We start from the raw sequence: 27,751 nt of genomic DNA on the forward strand, positions 1-27,751 counted from the left end.
GGCGGGGTGTTGTTATCACCTAGTCTTTCACTGTATTCTGTGTCTCTTCTTATCTCATCCTAATTTATAATTAAACAGGGTTTAAGAATTGCCGGGGCTCCTCTAATGAGTGGTTTTAACACTGCCGAATCTACTATAGCAGATATTGGGATATCACCGCGTCCTCCTTGGTGCATGGCTTGTATGTAAGCAGCTTTTGTGACGGCTGTGGAGAGCTCACTTATAATTGTAATGGGGATTATGGAAGGTTCACCTCGCTCCATTGTGCCTGTTCCTCCAGCCCAGTAAGCTACTCGACTGGTGATAGAATGGGGTATATCTGCAGGGCCGGGTCCTAAATGTAAGGAAACTCCCGGACCCCAATAGCCATTTGCTTCATCCTCACTCAGCGTTATTCGGTTGCTGCCACTTAGGCAGATTTGCCACAAGTATTCAGTTTCAGTTTCAGCTGGTTTTCTGCTATATCTCCTTTGCAAATTTGTCAATTGTAACAGATCCCAGGGAATAGTTTGCATAGTATGTTGTGGAGCACCACCCCAAGGTCCCTTGTTTCCTTGGGTTTTAACAATGGGTTTAGCTTCATAGTCAGGGGGATTTGAGGGGAACAAAGGGTCATCTTCTCCTGGCTCGCTATCATTGGGATCAGCCCAGATGTTTCCGTCCCAGTCTTCAGGGGATACTATTAGTTTCCTAATCTGTACCCTGTTGGGAGGCAGGCGTGGAGTCTGCATAAGCGTCATCTCGACCTTTTCTCCCAACTTTTGTCTTTTCTCCTTTTCCTCCTGTAACTGTTTCTGCAGTTGTTCAGTTTTCAAAGACAGGAACAACTCAGTTGCCTTTTTACCTTCTATTTCTTTCTTTTTAGGTATTCTTTATCAGTTTCCCAATTATGCTAATTGTCACGAGCCCATTCTTCTGAGAAGTTGGGACTCAAGTTCACTCCATGCCTCTGTAAATGATCGGTGATACGACTTGCTATCCTGCTGACTATGCCACAGGGCAGGCAACAGCAGGTGCAGCACCCGAGGCCCTTTGAGGGCAGTGGCAGCAAAATAATATATTACCAATATAATGTATGAAATATAGATGAAATAATTAGTAGCATCATACAGGAAATCAATGAAGAATGACATAAACGAAATAATGCATGAGGGAAATCCTCTGCTTTAATTCAGATTTACCAAAGGGAGAAGGTTTTGCTCCCGCTGGATTCTAGTGACCCTGGTGAAATATGTTTTCTTCATATCTCGCTTGGACCATTTTTTCAGACCCTTCTTTTTTGTTGTCCTTTTTCTGTCCTGGTTCGGTCTCAAGTCACTCTTGATAAAGCCTGAATATGCACTGTGCAATGCATAAAGCATCTCCATAATCCTTTCAGAAGTCCAGCAATGTCTTTTGCTTCTACAACATCCTCTCGCCCATCCTCTGCCTTGGCAATTGCAAGGCGATATACAAAGCTGTGGAGGACACATGACTGTACCTCTGACATTGTGAGAAACCCTAGAAATTGAGGGAAAAAATAAGTGTCTTCTGTTTTTTTCTTCTCTGTCTCCTTCTACCTTTTCACTTTTTCCAGAAAGGAAAGCCTATTTCTTTATTTAGTGCTTGAGGACTCTGCTGGAGAGATCCTTGTTGGCTGAGGGCTGGGCATTGCTTGTGTTCTGCTTGGTGCCCCGGTTTGGAAAAAGAGAGCTCAGCCAGCCCTTTGCTCAGACACATCTCAAGAGGTCCCGCTGTTCAAACAAAGGATGTGCTTGGCTGCAGTGGGAAGAAGTTCATTTTACAAATGCTCAGTTCTGCAGAACAGTGAAGAACGGTGCTGCAGGAAGAGTCTTTTCCCCCCTTGAAGGAGATGTCCTTCCTGGTTTTGCTAATTCCAGCTTCACAGCTGGCTCCACTGCTTTTTGAGAAGGCACTGTGATGTGGGAGGAGACGCGTGCTCACAGGGAGAGATCTTATTAATTCGTTTTTCTAGAGCAGGTCTTCCTGAGGAGCCCTTCTGTAGGTCCATCTGGATTCACGTTCTTGGTCTCACCTGTCAGTGGACCTGAACTTTCCAGCTGTCTCACAACTCGGGTCTGCGTCCAGGTTCACGCTTAGCCCATGGCAAAGGCAAGCTGATGCAACCTGATGCAGCTCACTTGCTTTGCAGGCTCTGCTAACAGGCACTAGAATAACATGCAGACGGACGAATGCCAGAGCTCAGGGGCATCTTGATGTGCAAAAGGAGCACGGTCCTGAGTTTGCAATCTCCTAAAAAACTAAGCATTTCACCCTGAAATGATTTCAACACCTACCTTTCTTCTTTACTACCTGGGTCAGGTGAAAAAATGTCACCAAAGAGCCTTTCCAATGCCCAAAATAGAGTTGTGCACATGTGGGTTTCCAGAGCCATTGAGCCCTTCCAGAAGGGGGTGTCTTTCATCAGGGTTCATGTTTGCACCTTCACCATGACTTGAATTTATGAGGTTTTTATGTCAGGTCCTTGCCAGCCCCAGTGAGCTGCTGTGTCATTCCGAGAAGCTTCTTTGTGAGTAAGAGAGGATGCATGGAAAAGGGGTGATGTTTTCTTGGAAGTGGAAGATGTTGGCTGAATATACACAAGGGGAATAACCTCTTCACTGGAAATCTTTCTGAGAAAGTCTGTTTTTTCTGAGGGCTTTTTGAAGAGCTGTTTTGACATCCTTGTTCCAGAGGCTGTAAATCATGGGGTTGAGCAGCGGGGTGAGAATGGTGTAGGCAACTGAGATCACTGCATCCTGGTCCGATGAGTAGCTGGCATTGGGTCTCAGATAGATGAAGGAGGCACAACCATAGTGCATGATCACCGCTGTCAGGTGAGCGCTGCAGGTGGAGAAGGCTTTGCGCCTGCCTGTGGCTGAGGGGATCTTCAGGATGGCGAAGAGGATGAAGAGGTACGAAATAAGGATCAGCGTCAGTGGGATCAGAAGGACAAAGATGCACAGTGTGAAGACAACGGCCTCACTGAGATTGGTGTGAGCGAAGGCCACTCTGAGGACCGGGGCGATGTCACAGAAGAAATGGTTGAGTTTCCTGGAGGCCTGGAAGGGCAAGCAAAATACCAAGGTGGTAATGGTCTGGGCAACCAGCAAGCCACTGAGAGCAGAAGCAACCACCAGCTGAACACACACTCGCCGAGTCATGATGTTGTTGTAGTGCAGGGGGTGGCAGATGGCCATGAAGCGATCGTAGCCCATGGCGGCCAGGAGGAAGGAGTGGGAACACCCCAAGAAGAGGAAGAAGTACATCTGCACAGCACAGCCCAGGAAGGAAATGGCTTTCCTCTCTGCCAGCAAGTCTACCAGCATCTTGGGGACAATGACAAAGGTGTAGCAAGTCTCCAAAAACGACAAGACACAGAGGAAGAAGTACATGGGTGTGTGCAGGCTTGGGTCAACCCTTATGATGGTCATGATAGTGGTGTTTGTGCTCAGAGTGACCAAGTAAAGCAGCAAAAAGACCACAAAGAGCAGCTTCTGCAGCTCTGCCGGGTTGGAGAACCCCAGGAAGATGAAGTCCGTGGCCAGGGTTTGGCTGTCATTTTCCATGCAAGCAAAAGGCTTTCTCTGAATGTTGGGCAGGAAGAAAAGCAGCACCCGTCTCACCAAAGGTGCAAGGAGCTGTAGTGACAAAGAGAATCTGCTAGTGTCCCTCCTCAAAAGCCCTTTCCTGGCCTCTCCCTCCCCATGCTGGTTGCCCTCCTGGTGCATATGGGCTACTGTGCTTTGGTTGAGGCTGCACAGCTGTGTCAGCTGTGGAGTTGCAAGACAGAAAATGCCAGTTCAAAGTCTCTCACGCACAAAAGGGCTGTGCGAGCTCTTGGGGACACGTGCAGAGCTGTGAACGCTGAAGCGTCCAAGCTGCCATGAGAGATGCTGCCCTGAGCAGCTGGAGGAGCAGAGCAGGGAAAGGCAGGGGGTTTGAGCAGTGCAGCCAGCTCCCACTGCTGATCTGCACAGACTGGCTCAAGCCACGGGCTGTGTGCATTGTCTGCATGCACACGCAGGCTCCTGGATGCCTTGGGCTAGCGGTGGCATGTTGGGATGTTCCCTTTCACACCCGAAGGGCAACAGTGCAAGGGGGTCTTGCGTGAAGGAGGCTCAGACCCTCTCTTCCTTCGGCACAGGGTTGATTCACACCTGGATGGTGGGGTCTAATCAAGACTCTGCTACAGGTCCTCTCCCTCCCCTCCCTTGTGAAGAGTAAGGCTGCAGAAAGGAAAGCTGTGGAGCCAGGGGAAAGATGAGCCCGGAGCCCTACCTGCACTGTCCAGAAGGATGTTCAGGCATGGAGCAGGCCTGCAGCCCTCTGCACACTTGTAGCTGGAAGCGTCCCCAGCCTCTGTGAGAGACCCTGTCCTGTCCTTGTGGGTAGGGTGGCAGTAGCTTTGAGCTCTTCCAGGAGACTGAGGTACGTGCTCATTAAGGACTGCTATGTCCTCACTTGGCGACAGATGTCATTAGTTGGTTGCAATGGGCATAATTAAGAATCGACCTCCCTGAGGCATCCTGGCCATACCCTCAGCAGCTCTCAGCAACGGATGTGTGCTGAACTCAACACACAAGGCCTTTTCCTAAGCAATAGCTAGGATCAAGTAGGCACTTTTAGTCCTTTCTTTCTTGATGAAAGTGGGCAAAAAAAAAAGTTTCTTTGGCAATAGTGGCCTTGCCCTTCATTGCTCCTTTCCACCCCGTCGCAGCCCACCACCTCTCCACTGCACTGGCACAGTCGCCCAAGGTGTGTACTGGGACTCAGTGCAGACCAAGGTGTGATGGGAGAGCAGCAGGAGTGTGTTCAAGAAGTAGTACTGCCCAACCCTCGGTGAAAGCCATCTGTCCTCATCTTGACTCGTATGAAATGCACAGCTCTGGGGCACAGCTCTTCTCCTGAGAGAGGTGCCAAACGCAGGCCAGGGGCTCACTTCTTGCAAGAGCCCATTTCTCTCTGCTGGGTCAAGTATAAATGTCCGTGCTGCGGTGAGGGGAGATGAAACCATGCGTGTTACCAAGAAACCATGGCTGAGCGCACAGCAGCCCATGCCAGGTGCTTGCTTGGGGCTACGAGACACTGCTGGAGAGGAGGAGGAAGGTGAAGCAAGAGCTTGCATTCCACAGGAAGGATGCCTCCATGTGCCCGTTGGAGGTGGAGCAACCACTGGCTGAGCAGATCATTGGCTCTTGGGTCTCTGTTCTCCACACTTGAGAATGTCACCTAGGTGCAGACAAGGGGGTGTTGCACCAACTCACCTCTAGCCCCCCCAAGCTCTTAAGCCCTTGGCATGGAGGGGTGGGGGAGGACCATCTGCTGAGATGTGGATGTCCACAGCATAGGCCCCTACGCTGAGTGGGTCACCCTGGCCTGTCTTGAGTGGAGCCTGCAGCAGAGATTTCACCAGATATGAAAGGAGGTCAGTGCAGCTGGTGGAAAGAGGACACCCACCCTTGGTCGGGGGCTTGATGCTCTCAGCTCCACTGGCAATGTGATACAACCTGGCCTGACTGTGGGCAGACCCAGCATGCTCCCTTGCTGCTGCTGCTGCTGCTGCTTGGGATGCCTCATCTGTGCCAGGGTGTCCTGGGACCCTCCAGGCCAACTTGGCCTGCATGGTCTTGGCTTCCAGAGCTCTCTCAGTTTCCTGAGAGCGTCTTCCTTCAAGGACCTCTCCTAGGCCTGCAGGCATCTTTGTTGTCCTCCTCTGAGTTGAGGTGGGCAGGAGAGGTGGATCAGTTTGGAGCTGGGTTGCCCAGAACTGTCTCCCGTGCTGGAGCTGAAGCTGAACTGGACACACACACTGCCGTCATGCATACTCAGAGAGTCTGTGCAAGGTTTGGCAAGGGTATGGCTGGCACGTGCTGCTGCTTTTGACTTCCATGTCTGGCCGCCTGCTTTTCCAGCCACCTGAGGGAAGGGGTTCAACATGCACCTGGAGCAGTTCTGGGCACCCAGCAGTGCTGGTTCCCTTGGGAGGGGAACCAGTTCTCCCAAGGACTCTTGTCCCATGTCCCCAGACCTCTCCAGACTGGCTAATGCCAGGACGCAGTAATGCCAGACACTGGAGTGGGCTAGTTGCTGGGATGCTCTTGGCTGTCCTGACTTGCCTTTGAAGGAGATGGAGACTGAGGGTGTGAATTGGCATGAAGTTGTCTCAGAGGAGGCTTTGCATTTCTCTCTGCATTCAGGCAGCTCCGTATGAGCCATGCATTGACGGGGAAGCTGGGGAATCTGGATCTTGGTGAGAAGGTGCTGAAGTAAGTTGTTCTCTCCTCCTACTCGTGCACATGCTAAGACAATCTTTGCCAAGCACTCAGGATGTCATATACCTGGCAGAGCACCAGCTAGCTAGGTACAATCCCAGGGAGCTTGATCAGATAGTCACACTGAGAAATCTGTGGGGAGACCCTCTGACTAGAGTCTTATTGAGGGCATTAAAGATCTGCTTTGGAGCTGATCCCCTGGGCTGTCTGGGTTGTCAGTGCAGGATGGACTGTAGCAGAAGACCCACCACATCCTAAAAGTGGGCACCTGTGCCTGGGAGGTGAATTGTGCCCAGACTGCATGGCCAAGCTCTTCCCTGGCCACCTGAGGAGTCCAGTGAACCAGCTCAGGTAGAGATACTTCCACTTGGGACTTCTGGAGTTAGGTGAACTGAATCCTAGCCCGACATGTAGAGTAGGAAGCCAAAGGAGCGAGATCTACCTGCCCACCCATGGGTTTCCACTGGAGTCCTGGGCTGCCCAGAGCATGACCCTCGAAATGCTGTGAGAAAGCCCTCCCACCTCCCACCTTGTTATTTTGGGTTCATTATTGTATTTTTCAGAAATAGGCTTAAAATACAGTATTGCACTACCTCAGGCCCAAAGAGAGGCCCTATGGTACCCCAAAGAGCCCTTTGTTGTGTGTGATGGGGCACTGGGGTGATGGCCAGGAGCTTGCTGGGGGATGCCCCCTCCTGACTGGGCTATTCAAGCACGCTCCTGAGCTCCACTCTGTGAGGAGAGCTGACTTGCCAGCACGGCATGCAAGGAAGCTGACACTGTGCCAGGGAAACCTGGGGGAGAGCTGCTGAAGCCAGGGACTGTGCACTGCTGACCTCCCATTTGGATACGCAGCGAGCTTCTTGTTTTGGAAATGGTCCCACATGGGATGCCTGGCCTCCGGAGACCTCGAGAAGGGACCCTTGTCTTGCAGCTCTGCATGGACACTTCTTCAAGCCCTGGTGTCAGGCTCATGGAGGGGCCGGGCTGGAGGCAGGACTCCACTGCCTCCCTGTACTTCTGTGCCAGGCTGCTTGCAAGGGGAAGGGAGCATCGGATAGGTAGCCCGCACTGTGGGCTGGGCACCTGCGCTCCAATCTTTGGAGCTACTGATGTAAAAGCCAGGCAGCATCTGGCCTTGGAGAACAAGGCTCAGTCCAGTGCCTCCCCCCACCCCGGGGAGGGATGAAAGCTATTTAAATCCTTCTGTACAAGCCATGCCTGTGGGCATGCTGGAGATGGAGAGGAAAGAAGCATGGGATTGTCATGGGGCTGACGCGGCTGGGGGTGGTGGGTCCATCCTTCCTGGAAGAGCAAGTGATCGCCACTTCATCATCGCTGCCTTCCCCTTCTGAAGCCTGGAGGGCAGAAGCGGCAGCAGAAGAAACAGGCAGAGTTTTAAAGGTATTTTTCTCACTCTTTGGCTCCCTCTTATCTGATCAGGGATTGTACGGGCTTGTGGTGACGATTGCCATTAAAAGTCAAGCAGTACAAACTCTTTCCAGCTCATGGTGCAGAGCCGGTAAGTTGATAATGCTGTATGTCAGGTGAGGTCCTGGGTAAAGCCTGACTTTTCTTTTCTTTTTTTTTTTTTTTTTTTTTTTCTTTTTCTTTTTCTTTTTCTTTTTCTCTTTTTCTTTTTCTTTTCTTTTTAAGGTGAGATGACTGGGCCCGTGTTTTCTCCGAGAGCAGCCAGGGTTAGAGTCTCATTGCTTGCAGTGAGATCCAGACCACCCCTTATGTGTGGTCCATGTAGGAGAGTGGCGTGAGGCAATGCAGTGCAGGGAAGCAATTCCTACAGTGCTGGGACAATGATCTCAAACTGCATCAACCCCTAATTTCCAGCACCCTCACTGTCCATAGACATCCCCCCACAGCAGGTCACGTGGGGCCCCTCTTTGACAATGAAGGGGAGAGGCACTTCTGGAATGTAAGTCACCTCCTTTGAAGGTAAATGACTGATGGGATCAGAGGAATCGCCATGAGAAATGCTTGTTCCCCTCTAGAAGGAGAAGAAGAGACACAGCTCAGGTAGAGACACATAAATGGTGGACATCCAGAATTAGGTGAGATGAATCCCCCCCCCCCACCCAGAATAAATAGTGTCCCCACCCATGTCCTCTCCAGAAAGCCTCATGATACTAGGTGACAGCAAAGTGCTGAAATGTGATATTGAGGGGCCAATAAAAAAAAAATGTTAGAGAAGTGCGCATCAGTTTTCACAATATTTCCTGCAGGAGGTAAAAGGCAGGAATTTATGTCTGATGTAGATGCTGTTTTCTCTGCTGAAAGCTGATCTGATGGTGCTGTTAAAATGTTGTTGCTGTTATGCTCTTTTCAGACAAAGCACAAATGGGAAGGGGGAATCAAACCATCCCAATGGGGTTCATTTTGATTGGATTTTCCCACTTTCCTGAGCTCTGAGTCATGTTGTTCATGCTGTTTCTCCTCATGCACATGGTGACTCTGGCTGGAAACACTGTGATAATGGTTGTTAGCAGGGCGGACCGGAGCCTGCAAGTTCCTGTGCATGTTTTCCTAGATGCTTTGTCCTTCTCAGAAATCTTGTACAACTTCTCCATCATCCTGAAGATGCTGTCAGGGTTAGTGCTGGGAAGCAGAGCCATTTCTTTCCTTGGGTGTGCTGCACAGATGCATTTCTCCTTCATGTTTGGCTTCATGCATTCTTTCCTCCTGACGGCAATGGGCTATCTGTCATCCCGTGTATTACAGCACTGTCATGACCTCCTGAGTATGTACTCGGCTAGTGGCTGCCTCGTGGGCGGGGGTGGGGGGTGGGGGGGAGGAGGTTTCCTGGGGCTGCTGGTGGCCGGCGCTGTGTTCCAGTTACCCTTCTGCTGGTCCCACTGAATCGACCATTTCTTCTATCACCTGTCCCCCATCCTCCAGCTGGCTTGTGCTGGCAGTGATGTGTTTTGGTTTAACTTCTCGTGCTGTAAATTCAGCATCGCGCAGAGGCAAGAACAACTGCAGCTCTCAGCCATCTCAGGGGTTCCTGTGCCCTGAAGGATGAGACACGGGCAGCTGCTCGAGGAACAGCGGGTGAATCAGGCTGAGAACTGGTGCAAAACATTTTCCCTGCTGTAGGCACACTGGCTAGTCTTCTCACGTGGCATGCTTACGCACAGCTTTTAGTGCAATAGGGAAGAGGCCATTCAGATGTGCTTTCAGCTGACAAAGAAACAGATCCTGGGTGAAGGTCATTGATCTTCTATTAGTCCACCTATAGCTTGCAGAACAGTAGAACTTCTAGGGTTTAATATCCAGGATGGGCGACGACTGCACTGATTTCACAGAGACCATGATGATGATGATGACATACCAAAAAGAAAAACAAACAAAAAAACACACACCCACGCACAAAAGGATCTCAGGAAAGTTGTGTGGCAGCTCTTGTCTGCCCATTTTATCCTGTAAGTGCACGGGAACCCTCAACCTCGCAGACCTCAAAAGGGGGCTCCTTTTCTCACAGTGTGTGATCACACTGAAGTCATTGCCTCAGGGTGCAAAAACTGCTGGAAAGAGCTAAAGGGAGGCAGTCTAGAGCAAGTCTAGTGCCAATTTATGGTGTTCCTACAGATCTCGACATAACTTCGATGTAATCAACAACAGAAAGGTGACTTTGTCTCCTGCACAGCTAGATGAGCTGCATCTGACTTTTCCAGGTGTGGGAATCTGCAGTGTGAGAGCCTACATCCAAGTGAAGGGCCTTAGTCTCCCTTCACGCTCAGTGATTTAGTCCTTGTGGCCACTAGGGTCCCTCTCAGCCTGAAGCACCTGCCCTGCCCATGTCCATTTGTAGAGACAGAGAATAATGCATACATAAGACAATAAAGTTTCATTTGAAGATGTGGCTCTGCCTTCCTCTTTCGGTTCCTCCTGCACCAGTCTTTAGAGGAGGGAATTGCACTGACTCCATGTGGCTTGCTAGATCCACAGCAGCTGGAGCCATGGCAAAACACACTCTGTCCCCTTTTGCACATAACAAAATCACATTAATTCTATTGCCCAAGCTGCTACTGCAAGACTCATGCACCATGTGCTGCATGTGGCACAAGAGCTATAACTTGAGACGCTTCTGAGCTGATGGACTTCCAGGCAGTGAAGTGTGATGCTCCATTCACATGCTATCTGGCATCATCACCATTTACAGCCCAGCTGCAGCTCTGCGTGGTGGGCTCTGGCTCTCCTCTGCCGCTGCTGAGCCCTGGCAGGGAGCAGCTGCTCCCAGCAAAGAGACCAGAGACCAGAGGAGGTCTCCCCTTGTGCCAGAGAGGTATGGAGAGTCTTGGCTTACTAACTGTCACTACTTACACGGTGTTTTAAGTAGGATAATGGAGTACTTCCCATGACAGCCATAGCTAGTCCTAAAAAGTTATATATAAAAAAACCCAAAAAACTATAGGTATTGGGGGCAACAAAAAATTGTCAGTAAAGGAAGTTTTTTGTCTTGACTGAAGGCACTGGAAGAAGAGAGACTGGTGGGCCAGTAATAAAAGGTGTTCAGAGAAGAGGAAAGGAGAATGAGAGTGAGAGAAGATCTACCCAACTAGCCTGCTAGATGCAGGCTGTGAGCGTAGCCAGGCTACGAGGAGCTTTGGGCAAGGATGCGCTACCGGAGTGACAGTCCCAGCACTGCCCTGGAAAGCTCAGCAGGTTTTGTGCAAATCCTGCTGGATTCAGTTTGAAAAGTCCCAGATGCTCCAGCAAGAGGTTACAAGACCCCCATCGAGCTCAGGCCTGCAGGACAGGGCTTCCCTTGGCCTTTCCAATGGGGGACATCTCACAGGGGTTGATGGCATTGCACAGAGGTTGACAGCATCTCACAGAGGTTGACACATGGGGCGGTGTGAGAGGAGCTCTGGCCGCATTGGCTCATCTGTCTCTGTGCCCAGGTGGTTGCACTCCAGAGCTTGGCCACTTTCCACTAAGAATTGGCTTGGAAACCTCAAGCAGAGACTTCCCTTGCAGAGGTCCCCAATGCACAAGGCCTGTCATGACGCAGCTCTGCACGAGCATCCCAACACTGCTCACACCAGAGCTTCCTAACAGAGACAAATGGTGTTTTGGACAGAAAGATTCATCCGTTACGTCCATGCAAATAACTGTGGGATAGCACACGGTGGTTTTAACACATCTTCCTTCACTCTGCCTGCAGAGAAACCCTTTGCAAGGCAGAGGCTGGTCACTCCAGCTCTGATCAGTCACCGACCATCTTTATTTTGCATTTGTAGGTGGATTTTAGCATGAGAAAAGGCACCTCCTCCCTTCCTAATGCCTCCACTGCTGCAAAAGGGGAACAGTGGGAGCTCCCACACAGATGCACATACCCTCCGCTCTTGGGAGACAACGCCAACAGCTGCAGCCAGACAGCTATGGCACAGCCATGGGAGAGCGCTGTCTTGGGAGCAGGGACTGAGATGCATGCCCTGTGTCCAGGGCTCTCCTTTCCCTGCCTCGCCAAAGCTCCCGGGCACCTCATTGCCAATTTCCCTGCCCATCAAGGAAAGCTTCGTGCCACTTTTGAAATTTGAAATTCAGCATAATTACTGTGGGACTCCAGAGGGACATCTGGCTAAACAAGCTGCCTTGTCCTTGAATGGTGATAAAAAGGTCCTAAAGCATGTGACTGCGTTCTGAAATTCAAAGAATGAATTCCCTTGCCAGAGAAAACAGGAGAGGTGGAAGTTCCCACGTGATGTGTGGGGTCCTCGAGACATGGGGAACAGGAAGAACTAAAGATCTGTGTGTGGTCGCAGGGCCGTGATCTCATTGCCATTACAGAGACATGGTGGGATAGCTCGCATGACTGGAGTGCTGTCATGGATGGCTACGTGCTTTTTAGGAAAGACAGGCTAGGAAAGCGAGGTGGTGGAGTTGCTCTTTATGTGAGAGAGCAACTGGAATGTGTTGAGCTGTGCCTAGGGGTGGATGAAGAGCGAGTCGAGAGCTTATGGGTAAGGATCAAAGGGCAGGCTAATAGAGGTGACACTGTTGTGGGTGTTTACTACAGGCCACCTGATCAGGATGAGGAAGTCGATGAGGCCTTCTACAGACAGCTGGAAGTAGCCTCACAATCCCAGGCCCTGGTTCTCATGGGTGACTTCAACCACCCTGATATCTGCTGGAGAGACAACACAGTTAGGCTCAAACAGTCCTGGAGGTTCCTGCAGAGCAGTGAGGATAAGTTCTTGACACAGGTGGTGGAGGAGCCAACAAGGAGAGGTGTGTGCTGCTGGACTTTATCTTAACAAAGAAAGAAGGAGTGGTTGGAGATGTGAAGGTTGGGGGCAGCCTTGGCTGCAGTGACCATGAGATGGTGGAGTTCAGGATCCTGCGAGGAGGCAGCAGGGCACTAGGTAGGATCGCAACCCTGGACTTGAGGAGAGCAAACTTTGGCCTCTTCAGGGACCTACTTGGAGGAATGCCATGGGTTAGGGCCCTAGAAGGAAGGGGAGATCAAGAGAGCTGGTTAACAGTCAAGCATCACTTCCTCTAAGATCAAGAGCAGTGCATCCCTATGAGTAGGAAGTCAAGAAAAGGGGGCAGGAGAGCTGCATGGATGAGCAAGGAGCTCCTGGCAAAACTCAGCCAGAAGAAGGAAGTATACAGAAAGTGGAAAGGGGGACAGGACACTTGGGAGGAATAGAGGAACGTTGTCAGAGTATGCAGGGATGCGCTGAGGAAGGCTAAGCTCCGTTTGGAATTAAATCTGGCTAGAGATGTCAAGGACAACAAGAAGGGCTTCTTCAAAGACATCAGGAGCAAGAAGAAGACTAGGGAAAATGTGGGCCCTTTGCTGAATGGGGTGGGTGCCCTGGTGACGAAGGATGCAGAGAAGGCAGAGTTACTGAATGCCACCTTTGCTTCAGTCTTTACTGCTCAGGCCAGCCCTCAGAAATCCCAGACCCGGCAGGCAAGAGAGAAAGTCTGGAGAAAGGAAGACTTTCCCTTGGTGGAGGAGGAGTGGGTTAGAGATCATTTAAGCAAACTTGACACCCACAAATCCATGGGCCCTGATGGGATGCACCCACGAGTGCTGAGGGAGCTCATGGACGTTATTGCTAAGCCACTCTCCACCATCTTTGAAAGGTCATGGAGAACAGGAGAGGTGCCTGAGCACTGGAAGAAAGCCAGTGTCACCCCAGTCTTCAAAAAGGGCAAGAAGGAGGACCCAGGCAACTACAGGCCAGTCAGCCTCATCTGCATCCCTGCAAAGGTGATGGAGCAGCTCATGCTGGAGGCCATCTCCAAGCATGTGGAGGACAAGAAGGTGATGGGGAGTAGTCAGCATGGCTTCACCAAGGGGAAATCATGTTTAACCAACCTGATAGCCTTCTATGATGGAATGACTGTCTGGGTGGATGAGGGGAGAGCAGTGGATGTTGTCTCCCTTGACTTCAGCAAGGCTTTTGACACTGTCTCCCATAACATCCTCATAGACAAGCTCAGGAAGTGTGGGTTAGATGAGTGGACAGTGAGGTGGATTGAGAACTGACTGAATGGCAGAGCTCAGAGTTTTCTGATCAGTGGCACAGAGTCCAGTTGGAGGCCTGTAGCTAGTGGTGTCCCCCAGGGGTCAGGACTGTGTCCAGTCTTGTTCAACATCTTCATCAATGACCTGGATGAAGGCACAGAGTGCACCCTCAACAGGTTTGCTCATGATCCAAAACAGAGCAGTTCCTGATACATCAAAACGCTGTGCTGCTATTCAGAGAGACATAGACAAGCTGGAGAGGTGGGCGGAGGGGAACCTCATCAAGTTCAACAAAGGCAAGTGCACCTGGGGAAGAATAACCCCTTGCACCAGGACAGGTTGGGGGTTGACCTGCTGGAAAGCAGCTCTGCAGAGGAGGACCTGGGAGTGTTGGTGGACAACAAGTTAACCATGAGCCAGTAACATGCCCTTGTGGCTAAGAAGGCCAATGATATCCTGGGGTGCATGAGGAAGAGTGCTGCCAGCAGGTCAAGGGAGGTGATGCTCCTGTTGCAAAAGGGGTGATGCACTTCACTTGTAAGAGGGAAGCAGCACTATGTTTATTGCATTAAGCAACTTAAGAAAGTTTAGTTGTGAATAAGAACGATTTAACGAGGTTTGACTGGCAAGGCTCACTCAGTTATTTACTGCATGAAGGACAGGGTCAGATGCATGAGCGATGGAATACCCTCCCGTTGAGTCACGAGGTTCAGACTGGACCCCCTTGCTTTCTAAACTCCTTTGCAGAGGAGCCTAGGTGCGGCTGGATCCAGTCCTAGTCCCAGACTTGGTCAACGGTTTATGTCTAAAGGGGTGAGCGTGAAGGAAACCCTCCCGTTGAGCCACGAGGTTCAGACTGGACCCCCTTGCTTTCTAAACTCCTTCAGAGAGGAGCCTAGGTGCGGCTGAATCCAGTCTTAGTCTCAGACTTGGTCAACTGTTTATGTCTAAGGAATTACGTGCACAATTAGTCAGAGCTATAACTCAGGAAAGTTTTGCGAAGTTTGCAAAAGTTCAGCATGCTATTAATCACTTACCAAGGATCTGTCACAGGTAAGGAATCTCTCTCAACCTTGAGGAGTAACCTTGAGAGGCGTTCCTGCTCCAGAGGAGGTTCTGCAGTGCAGCCCGCTGCCGTGCAGGAGAGCTCAATGGGCTCTGGGCTGCCCCCTATTTATGGGAGGGAGATGATTGACTCATAGTCACATTTGCATACTAGATGGGCCTTAGTTGGCGTGTGCTCAACTAGCCCCTACATATGTGCTGTTTACAGGGGGGTCAGGTTGAGGGGGAGAGAGCACATCAGTGGTGGCGGGGGGCGGAGGAGCACACCATCACACCGTGGTAAGTTGAGGTCAATGATATTCACTGCTCTCTCTTTATCCACGAATATTGTCACAGATGGCAACCAGGTCGGTCAGGGAAGACTGAGACAAAGAAGGCATTGAGTTCCTCAGTCTTAGCCTTGTCCATTTTCACTAACTCACCCATCCCTTTCAGCGCCGGTCCCACATTTTCCTTGTTCAGCCTTTTACCACTAATGTAGAGGTAGAAACGCTTCTTGTTGCCCTCGACATCCCTTGCAAGCCTCAACCCCAGCTGAGCGGCTCCATTCCTACATGCCTGGGCAACGTTTCTAAATTCCTCCTTTGTAGCCTGATCCTGCTTCCACCTATATACTGGTTTTTTGTTTGTTTTGGTTTGGTTTTCTGTTTTTTTTGTCATTGGAGTTCAGTCATGGGTTCCCTGTTTTACCCACCTGGTCTCCTGATACTTCTGCTTGTCTTCCTGAGTACTGGGATGGACTGTTCTTGTGCTTGGAGGAGGTTGTCCTGGAGGACTTGGCAGCTTCCCCGAACCCCTTTGCCCTTCAGAGCTGCCTCCCATGGGATCCCACCTATCAGTTTCCTGAATAAGGTACCGTCTGCTCGCTTGCAATCTGCTACTCCCTTTCCTCACTCCCCTCAGGATCTTGGACACCACTGTTTCATGGTCACTACACCAAAGTCCTCCACTGTAGCCTTGATCCTCAGCAGCCTCTCTGCAAGACCGCAGATCCGAGCCCATGGCAAGCAGCAAACTTCCCTAGGTCGCAGGTCAGCTTGCACATGGGGTCTCTGTCTCCCATAGGAGGGAGTTTCCCACTTGCTGCTTCTTCTTGGTGTGGATGTGTGTTTCAGGCTCAGCTGGCTCTGATGCTTCCTCAGAAAGAGCTTCCAGCCCCTATTCTGCTTCCAGAGCACCAAACTTATTCTGCAGTTGCAGACTTGCAGGTGGAGGAGGAGCCGTCCTCCTGGTGCCAGAAGTCACAAGCTTTCAGCCTTCCCCATCTTGGGAGTCTCCATTTGCCACCCTGCTGAGCACAGCCTCTGGCTTCCCCTCCTGCTCAGCAGTTGAGGGTTCAGGCTCTTGTCTCTGAAAGGTCTTGGAGAAGACCTTTCAGTTGCTTTTGCATCTTCCCAGAAGCTGTGCAGGCTGCTCATCTCCTTCCATAACACAGCTTGGCGACATAGCTCCTCAACCAGCACACACTTCCTGCAGGCAAGGACACTGCTTCCACCTGTCCCGGCACTGGGGACAGGCGCCAGCACTCCTGAAGCCCCAAACCTCTGATATATGGAGTAATTGCTCCAGTCAGTGCTCACCACTGCTGAGCAGCCCCTTGCTTTCTTCAGGAAGGTCTCTGGCCCATTTCTGCATGCCCTTCTGCACAAACTGCTGCATCTGTTTGCTGCACTCGGGAAGGGAAGTGGGTTAGTACTGAGGGACAATGTCAGAGAAGGAGGAAGTCATGTCAGGAGAAAAGCACAACGGACACATCGGTCACTGGGACATGCGGAAATAACCTTTCAGAGCTAATACAAACACTGGCTCCAAAGGAAACATCTCACTCAGCATTTACTAGAGCACAGTGTCACCCTCACCCATTTCTCTGCAAGCCTCACCTGGCAGGAGGCTCATTTTCCTTGCATTTCTGCCCCATCACTTCCTCCAGCTTGGCCCCAGCAAATCTGCTTGGAAAAATATCTCTCATGCCCAAGGAGATGCTTGGCAGGAGGATTTCCTGTAAGGATGAAGCAAGAGGATTCTTCAGACCAGCATCTTTGTGACAGATTCAGCAAGAATGACCTGCACCTGTGCTCGGTTACATGATAACCATATCCGAGGCAGGAAACTGCATTCACTTTGAGTCCTGTTTTCCAGGTCCTAGGCCCTTTCTCATACTGCATCTTGTCCAACTCTGAATTTCTGCAACGTTATCCCCTACAGTACTTTTTCCCTTGCTGCTTTATCTAGTCTGTGTGCTGAAAAGAGGGGCTGGTTGGGAGATGTCGGTGCCCTGGAAGAGTTTCTGTTTGGGGAATAATTTCACAGGAAGAGAAGAGATTCTTGGATCTCTCCAGTGGTCTCATACACACACATTTGCTATTTTGGCACCTTCCACTCAAAGGCATTATTTTTGAGATGGTTATGAGTACTTAAGAAAGAAGGGTCAGAATTCCCAACTTTCTCAAAGAAATGACATTTGGCGAATGTCAGAGGTCTTTTCACCATCATCTCTAGGAATTTTTCTATTCAAATTGAAACAGAGCTATGCAAACCCATCCAGTGCATACAACTCCAGGCAGAATTCATTATTCAGAGTGCTGCTATACCCCGTTGCACAAACTCATAAAATGAAAGAGCAGTTTGCAGTGGACACCAGGTAGCGGAGTCCAGCAGCAAGCTACAGCCCAGAGGTCTCAACTGCAATTTGGAGTGTCAGGGTGTCCCGAGATCTTGCTCCATAACCAGTCACTCGAGATGCCACAAAGGGGAAACAGAGACATAAGAGGTGCAGCCTACTATCTCAGACATCCCATTTTAAACTTAGCTCTCATCACTTAACACTAAGGACAAAAAAAAGCATAGAAACCTCTGTCAGGAGTCAGCAGTTCCATTACCTTTTCTGTTCAGGCACTCATCGACCTTTTGCCCAAATTTCTGTTCTTGTTGAGGCTTTATAAAGAAAGTCACAGATTTTTTTGACTGGGCTTCTAGGTGGTGTCTCAGGCTCTAACCTGAGAACAAGAAGACAGAGTCTGAATAAAGGGCACCATCTTCCCTCTGCAGTTTGCAGGAATAATTGGACACAGTGACATTTTCAGCTTCTGGAAATTCTATCGTTTATGAAAGTTTCCATAAAAAAAGCCTAAAAAAAAGTTTATTTGGAAGTTTCCACTGTTTTCACAAGCAGAACATGCAGCATCCTCAAGGATTACATCAGGAAACCAAGTTACACATCAAACAATGTCAGCACCTGCAGAGGCAGAAGAGTCTTCATCAACCTGTCCCAGTTCTCTGCCATCCTTCCTGTGAGGAAGTTTTTTTGCAACACAAATCCTCCTCGCTGCCGTTTAAGGCCATCTCTCATCTCTCACTCATAGTGTCCATGGAGAATGGACCAGTCTTTTTTCTCTGCCAAAATCACTTTTTGCCAGCTTGTCGAGATCATTCTGAATTCTGGTCTTGCCCTCCTGCTCATTTTCAGACTTTTCCACATTAGTGTCAGTACATACGTGAAACATCAGCTCCATCCCTTAGGCCATTAATGGAATTATTTAGCATTACCGGACTCCAGACCGAGCTCTGCAGAATCTACTCAACACAGAAATCCATTTTGTCTCCTTCTGTGCAACTTTGACAGAGGAAGGAGGCCTTTAGGAGGCATTTTATTTATTGGAGCCTCACAAAAGACATGGAAATGTCAAAACCTGACGACTTGTAGGACGTGACCTTTGGTCTACCTACTGAGAGAGGCTTTCCATGTACATTACAGCACAAAGGAAACATCAGCAATTCTCACATTCTGATTTTTATTTTTTGCTATCTCACCCAAAAGAAAGAGAAGCAAGTGGAACTTTACAGAGGACGAGAGCTTCAGTCCTTTATACTTAAATCAGCTCTGTCTAATTCGAGGGAGGGTAGGCTGGGAATGTAAAACACAGCGATTCTTCCACATTACACCATGGAAAGACACACAGAGTCCAAAATAAGGAAGAGCAAATGTGGAATTAAGGGGGAACCATTTGCTTGAATACTTATTCTCAAAAAACAACTCCGCAGGTAGACAAGGCCTGGCAACACAGCGCTAACAAACACAAGCTGAGAAGCTGGTATCTTAGTCAGCTGAGTGCTACAGAGGAAAACATACTCACATTGGAAACATGACGCCATTGCAAGAACGTATCTGAAAAAAAAAAAGTGTGGTTTTTTTTTGTTTTTTTTTTTTCCATTTGATATGACTGAATTGCTTGTCTCTGGGCTCTGTGGCAGTGAGAGAGACGTGCGAGATGATGCCAAAGAAATTATCTCATTGCTCACAAAGTCAGCAAAGCTTTCTACTGCTCAAAGATGAAGGTGCCTCTCTGAACTCTTCTCCAAAAATTCCCTTCACACTAGGCCCTTCTTACTAAGTGTAGAAACTGCATAGCAAATAATTCAGGATGATTAACAGCACTGTCAGGGTGTCCCGAGATCTTGCTCCATAATGCCCTGGCTCTGGGGGCAGCTCCACCCCACTGCTCTCACCCAGCCCAGGCTGGCAGGAAGGAGGTTGCAGAGGGAAAGTGTTGCCTCTCTGGTCCCCTTCATGCTTCCTTCAGGAAAAAGGTCAGTTTTTCTCCTCTCCTACTCCTTTTTTCTCCTCCTTGCTTTTCTTCCTTGTCTTACATCTCCCTCTCTCTTCCCTTCCACTGCATCCTTCTCTCATGCAGTCTCTCCTCCCTTTCCTTCCTTATTCTCCTTATATCCCCCTCCCTCCTTTCTCATCTCTCTCTACAATCTCCTCCACTCGCCCCTTCCAGCATCCCAGCCATGTGCCTGCTGCTCACCTGTCAACTGCTGAGGCAGAAGTGACCTCAAAACCATCTCCTCGGCCACTTGCCTCCTGCTACCCTGTCAACTGCTGAGACAAAGCCCATCAGCTGCTCAGATAGGAAAGACCTCACAATCAATTACCCATCCATGCACCTGCTGCTGGCATATCAGCTCTGAGGCACAAGTGACCTCACCAGAAGCTCCCAAATCACGTGCCTTTTGCTGGCCCATCTGCTGTTCAGGCACAAGTGACCTCACGGGGACCTTCACAGCAATGTGTCAGGTGAGGGCCAGTCAGCTGCTGACAAAGAATTGACGTGATAATGTTGATTTTTCTGGCATAGCTTTCATCAGCAGTGGTGACCTCACAACGCCTCAGTCTGCAGACTCAGGATCCACACCTCTGCCATATGGCAACCTGTATCGTCCTCTTGCCTAAGGTGAAGTTGTCTTCTCTATTGGGTGGCACCTCTGACTAAGCCCACGAAGCCTGCACACCTGCTTGCAGACTGCTGGCACAGCAGCCCCGAGACAAAAGTGAGCTCCCAGTCAGCACCCCATGTGTCACCTGAAGATTGCTCTTGGCACAACACTTGCTGAGACAGCAGAGGCCTCATTATGAACAGCCCAGCCAGACGGCTGTTACTGCTTGCATCTCCCTCTACCCCAAAGCTGGTCTAGCTGCCGAACAGCTTCGCTGACTAATGTTGTGACCTCACAATGGTCATAGCACAGCAAAAGATCCATTAGGTACAATTTAGTACCCCAAAAGAGGATTCTCTTTTGTCTACGTATTACCTAGAACAACCCTATGAAACTTAGGAATTGGAGAAAGGCCTGGAAATAATTACTGGTAACACTTTCTAAGAGGATGATTTCATGGGAGGAATGATTATGAAACTGAAGACTACAAAGCAAGACCTTCGGGTCTGGGTCAGAGTGGGAATCCTTCCAACAGCCAGAAGTTTAATCCCTTCCCAAACATGGAATGAACTTAACTAATCTTCCGTGCATGAGGGTGAGCAAGCGTTATCCTATTTTACGCACTGACAGTTTGAGAGAGATGGAAGGACTTAGGCAAGGGCATCTAAAGTGGTGGCACCAACAGAGCCGGTATTTACGAACTGTTCATCCGGGGCTATGAGAAGCCTTATAGCAAAGACAAGTGGTAGGACTGGTCTTTCACCATCCTTCAAGGCACTGAAAAGCAAACCAGCTAAAACTTAGGGAGTCGTTTTGGAAACATCCTTCATGCAGGTTAAAGGGTCACAGGTCTCAGGCGATGCAAGAGGCACCGAGCAAAGACAACAGCCAGGATGCTGAGAGACATCCAGTGACATCCTCTCTCCAAGCCGCTTGGAAATGCAATTTTCAGAGCAAATAGAACATTTGGAAGGGCACCTGGTGAGACCACAAGCAACCTGATGAAAGTCTGCTCAAGAGCAGGGCTTGGAGGAACTGTGGTGTGTACAGAAGCTCAGGAAGTGCTCTGAAATGGATTTCAAAGACACCAAATGGGCAAAATTTCCTGCATGCAAACAAATAAATAAATAAATTAATTAATTAATTAAAAAAAAAAAGAGGAAGAAGCCCCCCAGACCGAGATAGTCTGATGGAGTCCTGCAAAGTCTGCCTCTCAAGCCCTCTTTTACTAATCACTCTGTCTTATGATCCTCCTGGCCAATGGGGCTTTAGGGCATGGACAGGTGGTGAAGAATCCATGGATGTTGCTGTGTTTTGGCTATGATGTTTATTTGTGCATGCCTGCAGGCACAGGTGTGCATGCATGTGTACGCCTGCCTTCATGTGAGATCACATCTGGCTTCATGTGCGTATTGGTGCCCACAAATGAGTTGGAGAGTTTGTGCATATGCCGAGTGCAGGCATGTGTATCTGGCTGGCAGGTATATCTGAGTGTGTGCACGCCAGTACACATGCTTGCACTCATAGACACAGCTCTGTACATGCATGGGGGGGGGCGGGGAGAGGAATGTGCATGCCTGTACACACAGTGTGGAGGGCTTGCATGTGTTTGAGCAAATGCATGCACCTCCATGTGCATGAGTCTGTGCACATTCATGCACTCAAGCCTGCATACATGTGTGCGTGTGTGTACCCATTTCTTGTGGGGGTATCAGTGTTTGTGCAATTGTGTGCATGTGTATGTGATAGCATGTCTTCACATGAGTGTCTGTGTGCGTGCAGTTGTGAGCACAATCACACATTTCCTTGTCTGTGTTTGTATGTGTGGGGGTGTGTACGTCTGTGTGAATGCAGCAGGGTGTGTCAACAGCAGTGACAAATCTCTCGCACTCTATGTCTTTGACCCCACAGCCTCGCCCCTCTCCAGCCCCTGTACACCCAGGTTCCCATTTGCATCCACAACCATCAGCTCAGGACAAGTTTCCTCTTACCTGTGCACTCACTCTTCAGATGGCAACTCCAGCCTCTGCCTCTTCTGCACATTGCTGCTGTGGACACTGGCCACACTCCTTTCTCCTGATGACAGCTGAAGAAATGGGAGTCCCACACTTCAGAGGGCTGGCTTTCAGCAAAGGAAGAGAGACCTTTGTAGAGCAATACAGCAGAGATGTGAGGCTGTTCCCCAAAACACAGCCTCCAGAGCTGACTATGGCCAAGGAGCTCAGTGGTCAGCAAGCTCAGAAGGAATAATTTCCTCTCTCAGCAGAGCCTAGCAGTCATGTTTCTGTGATGAACAAGGCCAAGGAAGGGCTTTGGATGTGTTTCATGAGACAGCAGAGTGAAGACTACATTGAAACACAGCACAACTTCATCTTTTGAAGGAAGCTCGAGAAGCAGTAAGGGAATGTTCTAATGATTACACCCAAGAAGAACTCAGAAACCTACACCCCTTTGGAGGTCAAGCCTGTGCAGATGAGGGGAGAGGGGAGAGGCTAACCTGAGCGCTAACTGCAAATCAGAAAGCCTCACCTGATACCTGAAGACTAAGCCGTAAGAGGAATCCCTACAACCCTAAGACCCACCTGCCTCCTTCAAACCCCAGAGCCTTTGAGCTGTCTTCCAAGTCCAGCTTGAAGCTCGTCAGCCAGTTGTTCCTTCACTTTGGGATCTGTGTGTCACTTGGGACTGAGGAAGAATCCCTGACCCCAGGCTGACCGGCGGCCCAAGGCACCCCCATGGGGCCAGTTGGCCCACCCAGACCCACGAGCTTTCTTCTGGTCCCTGGAGCAGGTCATGCCCAGCATGCACTGGGCACTTGGTGCCAGAAGTGAGAGCCTGACAGGGCTCACTCCCCCCACCCCCCGACTCACCAGGGAAGTGAAAAAAACTATCAGAGTAGAGGTATTTCACCAGCAGCTGGGTCATGGCATGGGTCATGTGCATGTACAGGGCCTTTCACTTATTCTGTATCTCTCATGTTTCTTCTCAGCGCCAGACTAGAGTCAAGCTCAACCAGATCTTCTTTCCCCACTGATTCCATCAAGCTCTTTCCCTTGGCTGTGGTTTCACTAGAGAGTAGGTAGGGACAGTGGGAATCTCATTCATCCATTCATGCATGTCACTAAGTAGACGACAAGGCATTTGGCTATTTACTGAACAGCAACCAAAGTGGTACCTTTTTCAAATTGAACTTAAAGGCAGCTCGTCCACCAAAGACAACTCTGGCAAACTTGTCATCTGGGACAAGATTTTATGCACCACTACCTCCTTGATCCACTACCAGAGTCAAGGCAAAACACAGTCTGGGATTCCAGAAGGCTGAGCAGATGCATGTCATCTGTGTGAAGCATTTTACTGTTGCCTTCAGAGAGAAGAACTTCTAAAGAACGTCACTTTTATGATATTTGCCCAATTCTATGTTGTCAGCCTTACCTAGGCAGGTAAAACTGTGGATAATATCTACTGAGGAAAGGAAAGCCCTTCTGCTGAAGAGCCTTGAAGTCCTCTTTTGTTGGCCATCGGAGAACCCAAACTACATTTATACCACTTTCCTCGAGCACTAACCGGGAATCCCAGGAATCCAACATCACCGGCATTGGTGAGTTCCATCACCTGCTCCTTCAAGTGCTGATATTTCCACACTTTTTCCATCGCTGCATCCCCTAAAGATGACAAAATACTTTCAAAATGGACTGATACATCCACTGCCAATGTCCTAGACCCTTTTACCATTACCAAACTTGCCTTAAAGAGCTCATCATTTTTATCCCTCACGTTAGGTTCCAGAAACACCACCCAACCTGTCCTCTTAGCCTCATTAGACATCATCCTGTACAAGATGTTCTGCCTCTTGATCTGGGCATCTTGGACTGCAGGACAGTAACCAATAATATGGGAGCAAGTTTCCCTTTCAACAGGACAATGCCTGCATCTTCTCCTGAACCCTTCCCCTAAAGCTCTGGCCAAGCACTTCCTAGCTGGGTAGACATCGGCCTGGACTAGTAACACCATCAAAATTTTCCTGCGAGGAATTCACCTATAATGCACCAACCAATCATTACTGATGTTGTCGTTCACAGAATTCTTGACACCATGGCCTTGACTGTGCAGATTTATCCAATTTTCAAATCTGTGTTTTCTCCACCTATTCCGGTTAGGGAAGATGACCTTTGGAACAGACGTCTCCCATTTGCATGTTACCTCCCCCTCTTCCAGTGTGGCCAGGATTACTGTAACAGCTAATCTATCTGTTGTTGATCATATTTTATCTACTCGACCTCCCGCGGCAATCCACAGACACAAAATTCTCTCTGGATACCTTCTTCTGGAACAATTATTCTGATAATGTCGTCTTGAGAGTGGGTGATACAATGCAACCAATGAGCCTGTATATTCAGAATCTGGCTTGCCAGGGTGCCATCCCCAAGCCGCTCTCTCTCATGCTGGATTAAAGAATAGAGGCACGCATGCTGGAAGGTAGATGAAGCCAGCTCTTCACCACCGTTCTTATGTCCCAGTCAAAGGACTGGGGATATGTGGCATTTGCACCAGGATGATCTGCTGCATATAACAGCCTCAGGATGGCATGCCTCTTCAGGATTTCAGCACTCTGCAGTGGTTTCAAAGTTTATCGAGCTCCTCTTGCAGCTCTGGCTTGGAAGGACCAATCCATGGGTCCACCCCCAGGGCCAAATATCTCTGAGAGCTGCCCGGCTCCATCATATTTAGATTAGAGCCTTCTTAATTAATTTAGATTTTCACCTTCCATGGGTCACAGCCATTGATGGTAACAGAATCTTCTGTGGGCCTTATAAAGAACCCGTGACATTTCTCAGCCTGCAACCTCAGTCCCATCAGTTGGCAGAATCCCTCAACCACCATGATATTTCCCTGCATCCCATCACAAGAGACACTTAATAGGACTAGATCATCTGCAAATGCCAACAATGTAACACTTTTTCTGCCATGCTTAAATCCATTCCTGATCTCCAATCTACATAACAGCGGGGCTACTGATAAATTGAACAACGCTGAGGACACTGGATCTCGTTGCTCTACTGTGGTGAGGACCTCTATCATCTCTGACTGCTTTCCCCTCTCCTCCAGCTGAGTTGTGGTGTTATCACGCATATCAGCTATGATGCCTGTTACATGACCATCAATGCCTCTTTGTTTCAGGGCATGAAAATATGTCTAACTGAATCGATGGCCTTTGTCAGATCCACAAAGACCACCGCCAGGGCTTTATAGTCTCTTTTTGCATACTTTATCAGGATCTGGAGCACCTTCAGATCTTCCGAACAACCTGACGCTGATATAAAGCCCCTCTGGCAGCTATTAATCGGACATACACTCATCAGTTGGGCTGTTAGGAGTCTTGAAAAGAGCCTCAAGATAATCAGCCTGATGGCAATGGGTCACCGATTATTAATATCCAGATGTTTCACTGGATCTGTGGACTTGGGTATTAATATCATTCTGCATTCTTTGATCCCCACCTGCATCTTCCCAGACAGCAGCCGGGCTCTGTGCATGATGTAAAAACAGGTTTGCAATGGTGTAGGCCAGATGTATAGAAAATGGCAATTAAAAAATGAAACAGCAAAGAAATTAAGAAAAAAAATATGATGCAAACAGGACATTTTATTATACTTTCCATTTTTTAATATTTTTTGTATGTGTTCTTATCATCCTCCTTTTGTTCTGCTTTAATGTGTTGGACTTCGGGGCATTATAATGTTTTTGTTTGTAAAGGAAAAGGATTTTCAAAATTGGGGTGGGATTCAGTTACAGAAAGAGAGACATCTTGGTGCCACTGTAGACACCCTGGTACCCTCTGCCAGCCTCCAGCTTCAGCTCCAGAGGGGCTCTGGTCTCCCCTAGGTCCTGCGTGATAGCTGCCAGTCCCAGGGAAACACCTCAGAAACACAGGGGCCTCTAAAATTGGCACTAGATGCTTCATGTTTAGGAAACTGAGCTCTGCCTGGAAAGTTGAAGAATATTCTTCAACATTAAAAAAAAAAAAAGTACATTTTAGCAGCTGAAATCCTTGAATAATTTTAATAAAATGTTAATGTTTTCCTATAGTGCCAAACTGGGAATTTCCAGGAAGCATGTTAACCTCAGGAGAAGAAATATTCATCTTCCCCAGGACTTGCATTACTACTACTGTTCTGTCTATTACATTGTGTATTTAATCTCAAGAATCTTTCCTGTATTTCTGCACATCCTTATTAAATCAACCATTTCTGAAGTCATCTCTTCAGAAGACTGCCTGGACATATCCTTTACGTATTGTCCATCCAGTATTCCTCCTCCCATTATTCTTTGTTCATTCAGATATCTATCAGCTACCCAGCTGCTGCTTTGAACTTCAGGGATTTTAAAGCTTGCCTCCTCTTTCAGTAGTTTGTTCAACTGTCTCGTTAGCCAACTCCTTACCTGTGTCTATAGCTATCCTTTTCTATCTCTTTCTCTGAAATACGTCCAGTAAGGTTATTCCCTGTGGAAAGTGGCCTCCAGTGGAGACAACTTGGTCTTAATGTAAAGTTGAGGAATTATTATTATTATTATTATTTTTTTAATTAAACTGTGTCATGTTTTCTCTTTTTTCACAGTCAAGACAAAACTTTCTGTGTCTGTTTGTAGGTAGTTCTCTAAATAAAGCAGGTGGGAATTGATGCATATGAGCTGTAACATTCAGCTACAGGCTTCAGTGGAAAAAGGGTAGATATGAAAAGGAGTTATGTGAGTCCCAGGTGGCTGAGAAGAGAAAGGGTGGGGCTGAGGGTGTAGGGGAGAAGATTGTCTGTGCAGCATCTGACCACAAGTATCCTCCTTTTCCTACATGCCTGAACTTCATTGGGAGACAATCTGAATCAACATCAGGTATAGAATGTTGATAAAACTTTTTTGCTAAGCTGAAAAATGCAGACAATTTAAAAAAAAAAATAAACACGGATTCTTTTTTTATTAGGTGCTCATTGAAACCTTCCTTTTTCAGCTACATTCCTGAAATCTCTCCAGTTAGCCAAATGACACTTGAAAATTTGAAGACAGTTATGGGAAGAAACACTGCTCCTTAGGGTACTTTTTGTGTTTAATGAGCCCTATGGTGCATTCACGGGCTACTTAGTGTGCCTTTCCTGCCTCCTTTTGAGGCAGACTGCTCTGTCCTTGATGGCGCCTCTTGAAATCCTTCTTGGCACTCTGATCGACTCGTTGCCGTAATTAAGATGTCACCCGCAGAACTGGCTAGGCCTTCGCCACTCCGTCCAGCATTTTTCGCACACAGCGAAGGGCTATTGCTGGAGAATGAGGAAAGCGGGGAGGAAACCGGGGAAAGCAAGAGAGCTTTCCTTAAAGTGTAAATGCAGAAGTCCTCCTAGACTCGGAGGACAGTGGGAGAGCAAAGCAGCAGTTTGCCAGGCCATTTTAGCGAGCCCCTGCTGTCCCTGGTTCCTTATGCCGTGCGTGACGTGACACGTATGGGCTGCAGGAGGTGGTTTCAGAGGTCAGAGGGACTCCCTGACCAAGGTCTTTTAAATATTCCATGCATGGACTATGGAGGGTGGAATGCTTCCTACCAAAATTTACTTCTTTGAAGACAGTTGATGTTACACTAGATTCTTGATTTGGCAGAGTGATACAGCAATGCACTGCAATCACAATACAGGTAATACGGGTCTCAGTTCCA

The 27,751-nt window shown here is 48.8% G+C and overlaps 2 protein-coding genes across 4 annotated transcripts in view; one reads left to right on the forward strand and one right to left on the reverse strand.

The window, feature by feature from the left end:
• LOC136996518 (SUN domain-containing protein 3-like) overlaps positions 1 to 27,751 on the forward strand; it is a 390,273-nt gene that overhangs the window by 351,703 nt on the left and 10,819 nt on the right. The gene's annotated exons all lie outside the window — the stretch shown is intronic.
• On the reverse strand, positions 2,619 to 3,569 carry LOC136996445 (olfactory receptor 10K2-like). Its single transcript, XM_067317367.1, has one exon. It carries the CDS (start codon positions 3,567 to 3,569, stop codon positions 2,619 to 2,621), a length of 951 nt encoding a protein of 316 aa, XP_067173468.1.

The sequence above is a fragment of the Apteryx mantelli genome, unplaced genomic scaffold, assembly GCF_036417845.1.
Source record: "Apteryx mantelli isolate bAptMan1 unplaced genomic scaffold, bAptMan1.hap1 HAP1_SCAFFOLD_40, whole genome shotgun sequence".
Classification (NCBI taxonomy): domain Eukaryota; kingdom Metazoa; phylum Chordata; class Aves; order Apterygiformes; family Apterygidae; genus Apteryx; species Apteryx mantelli.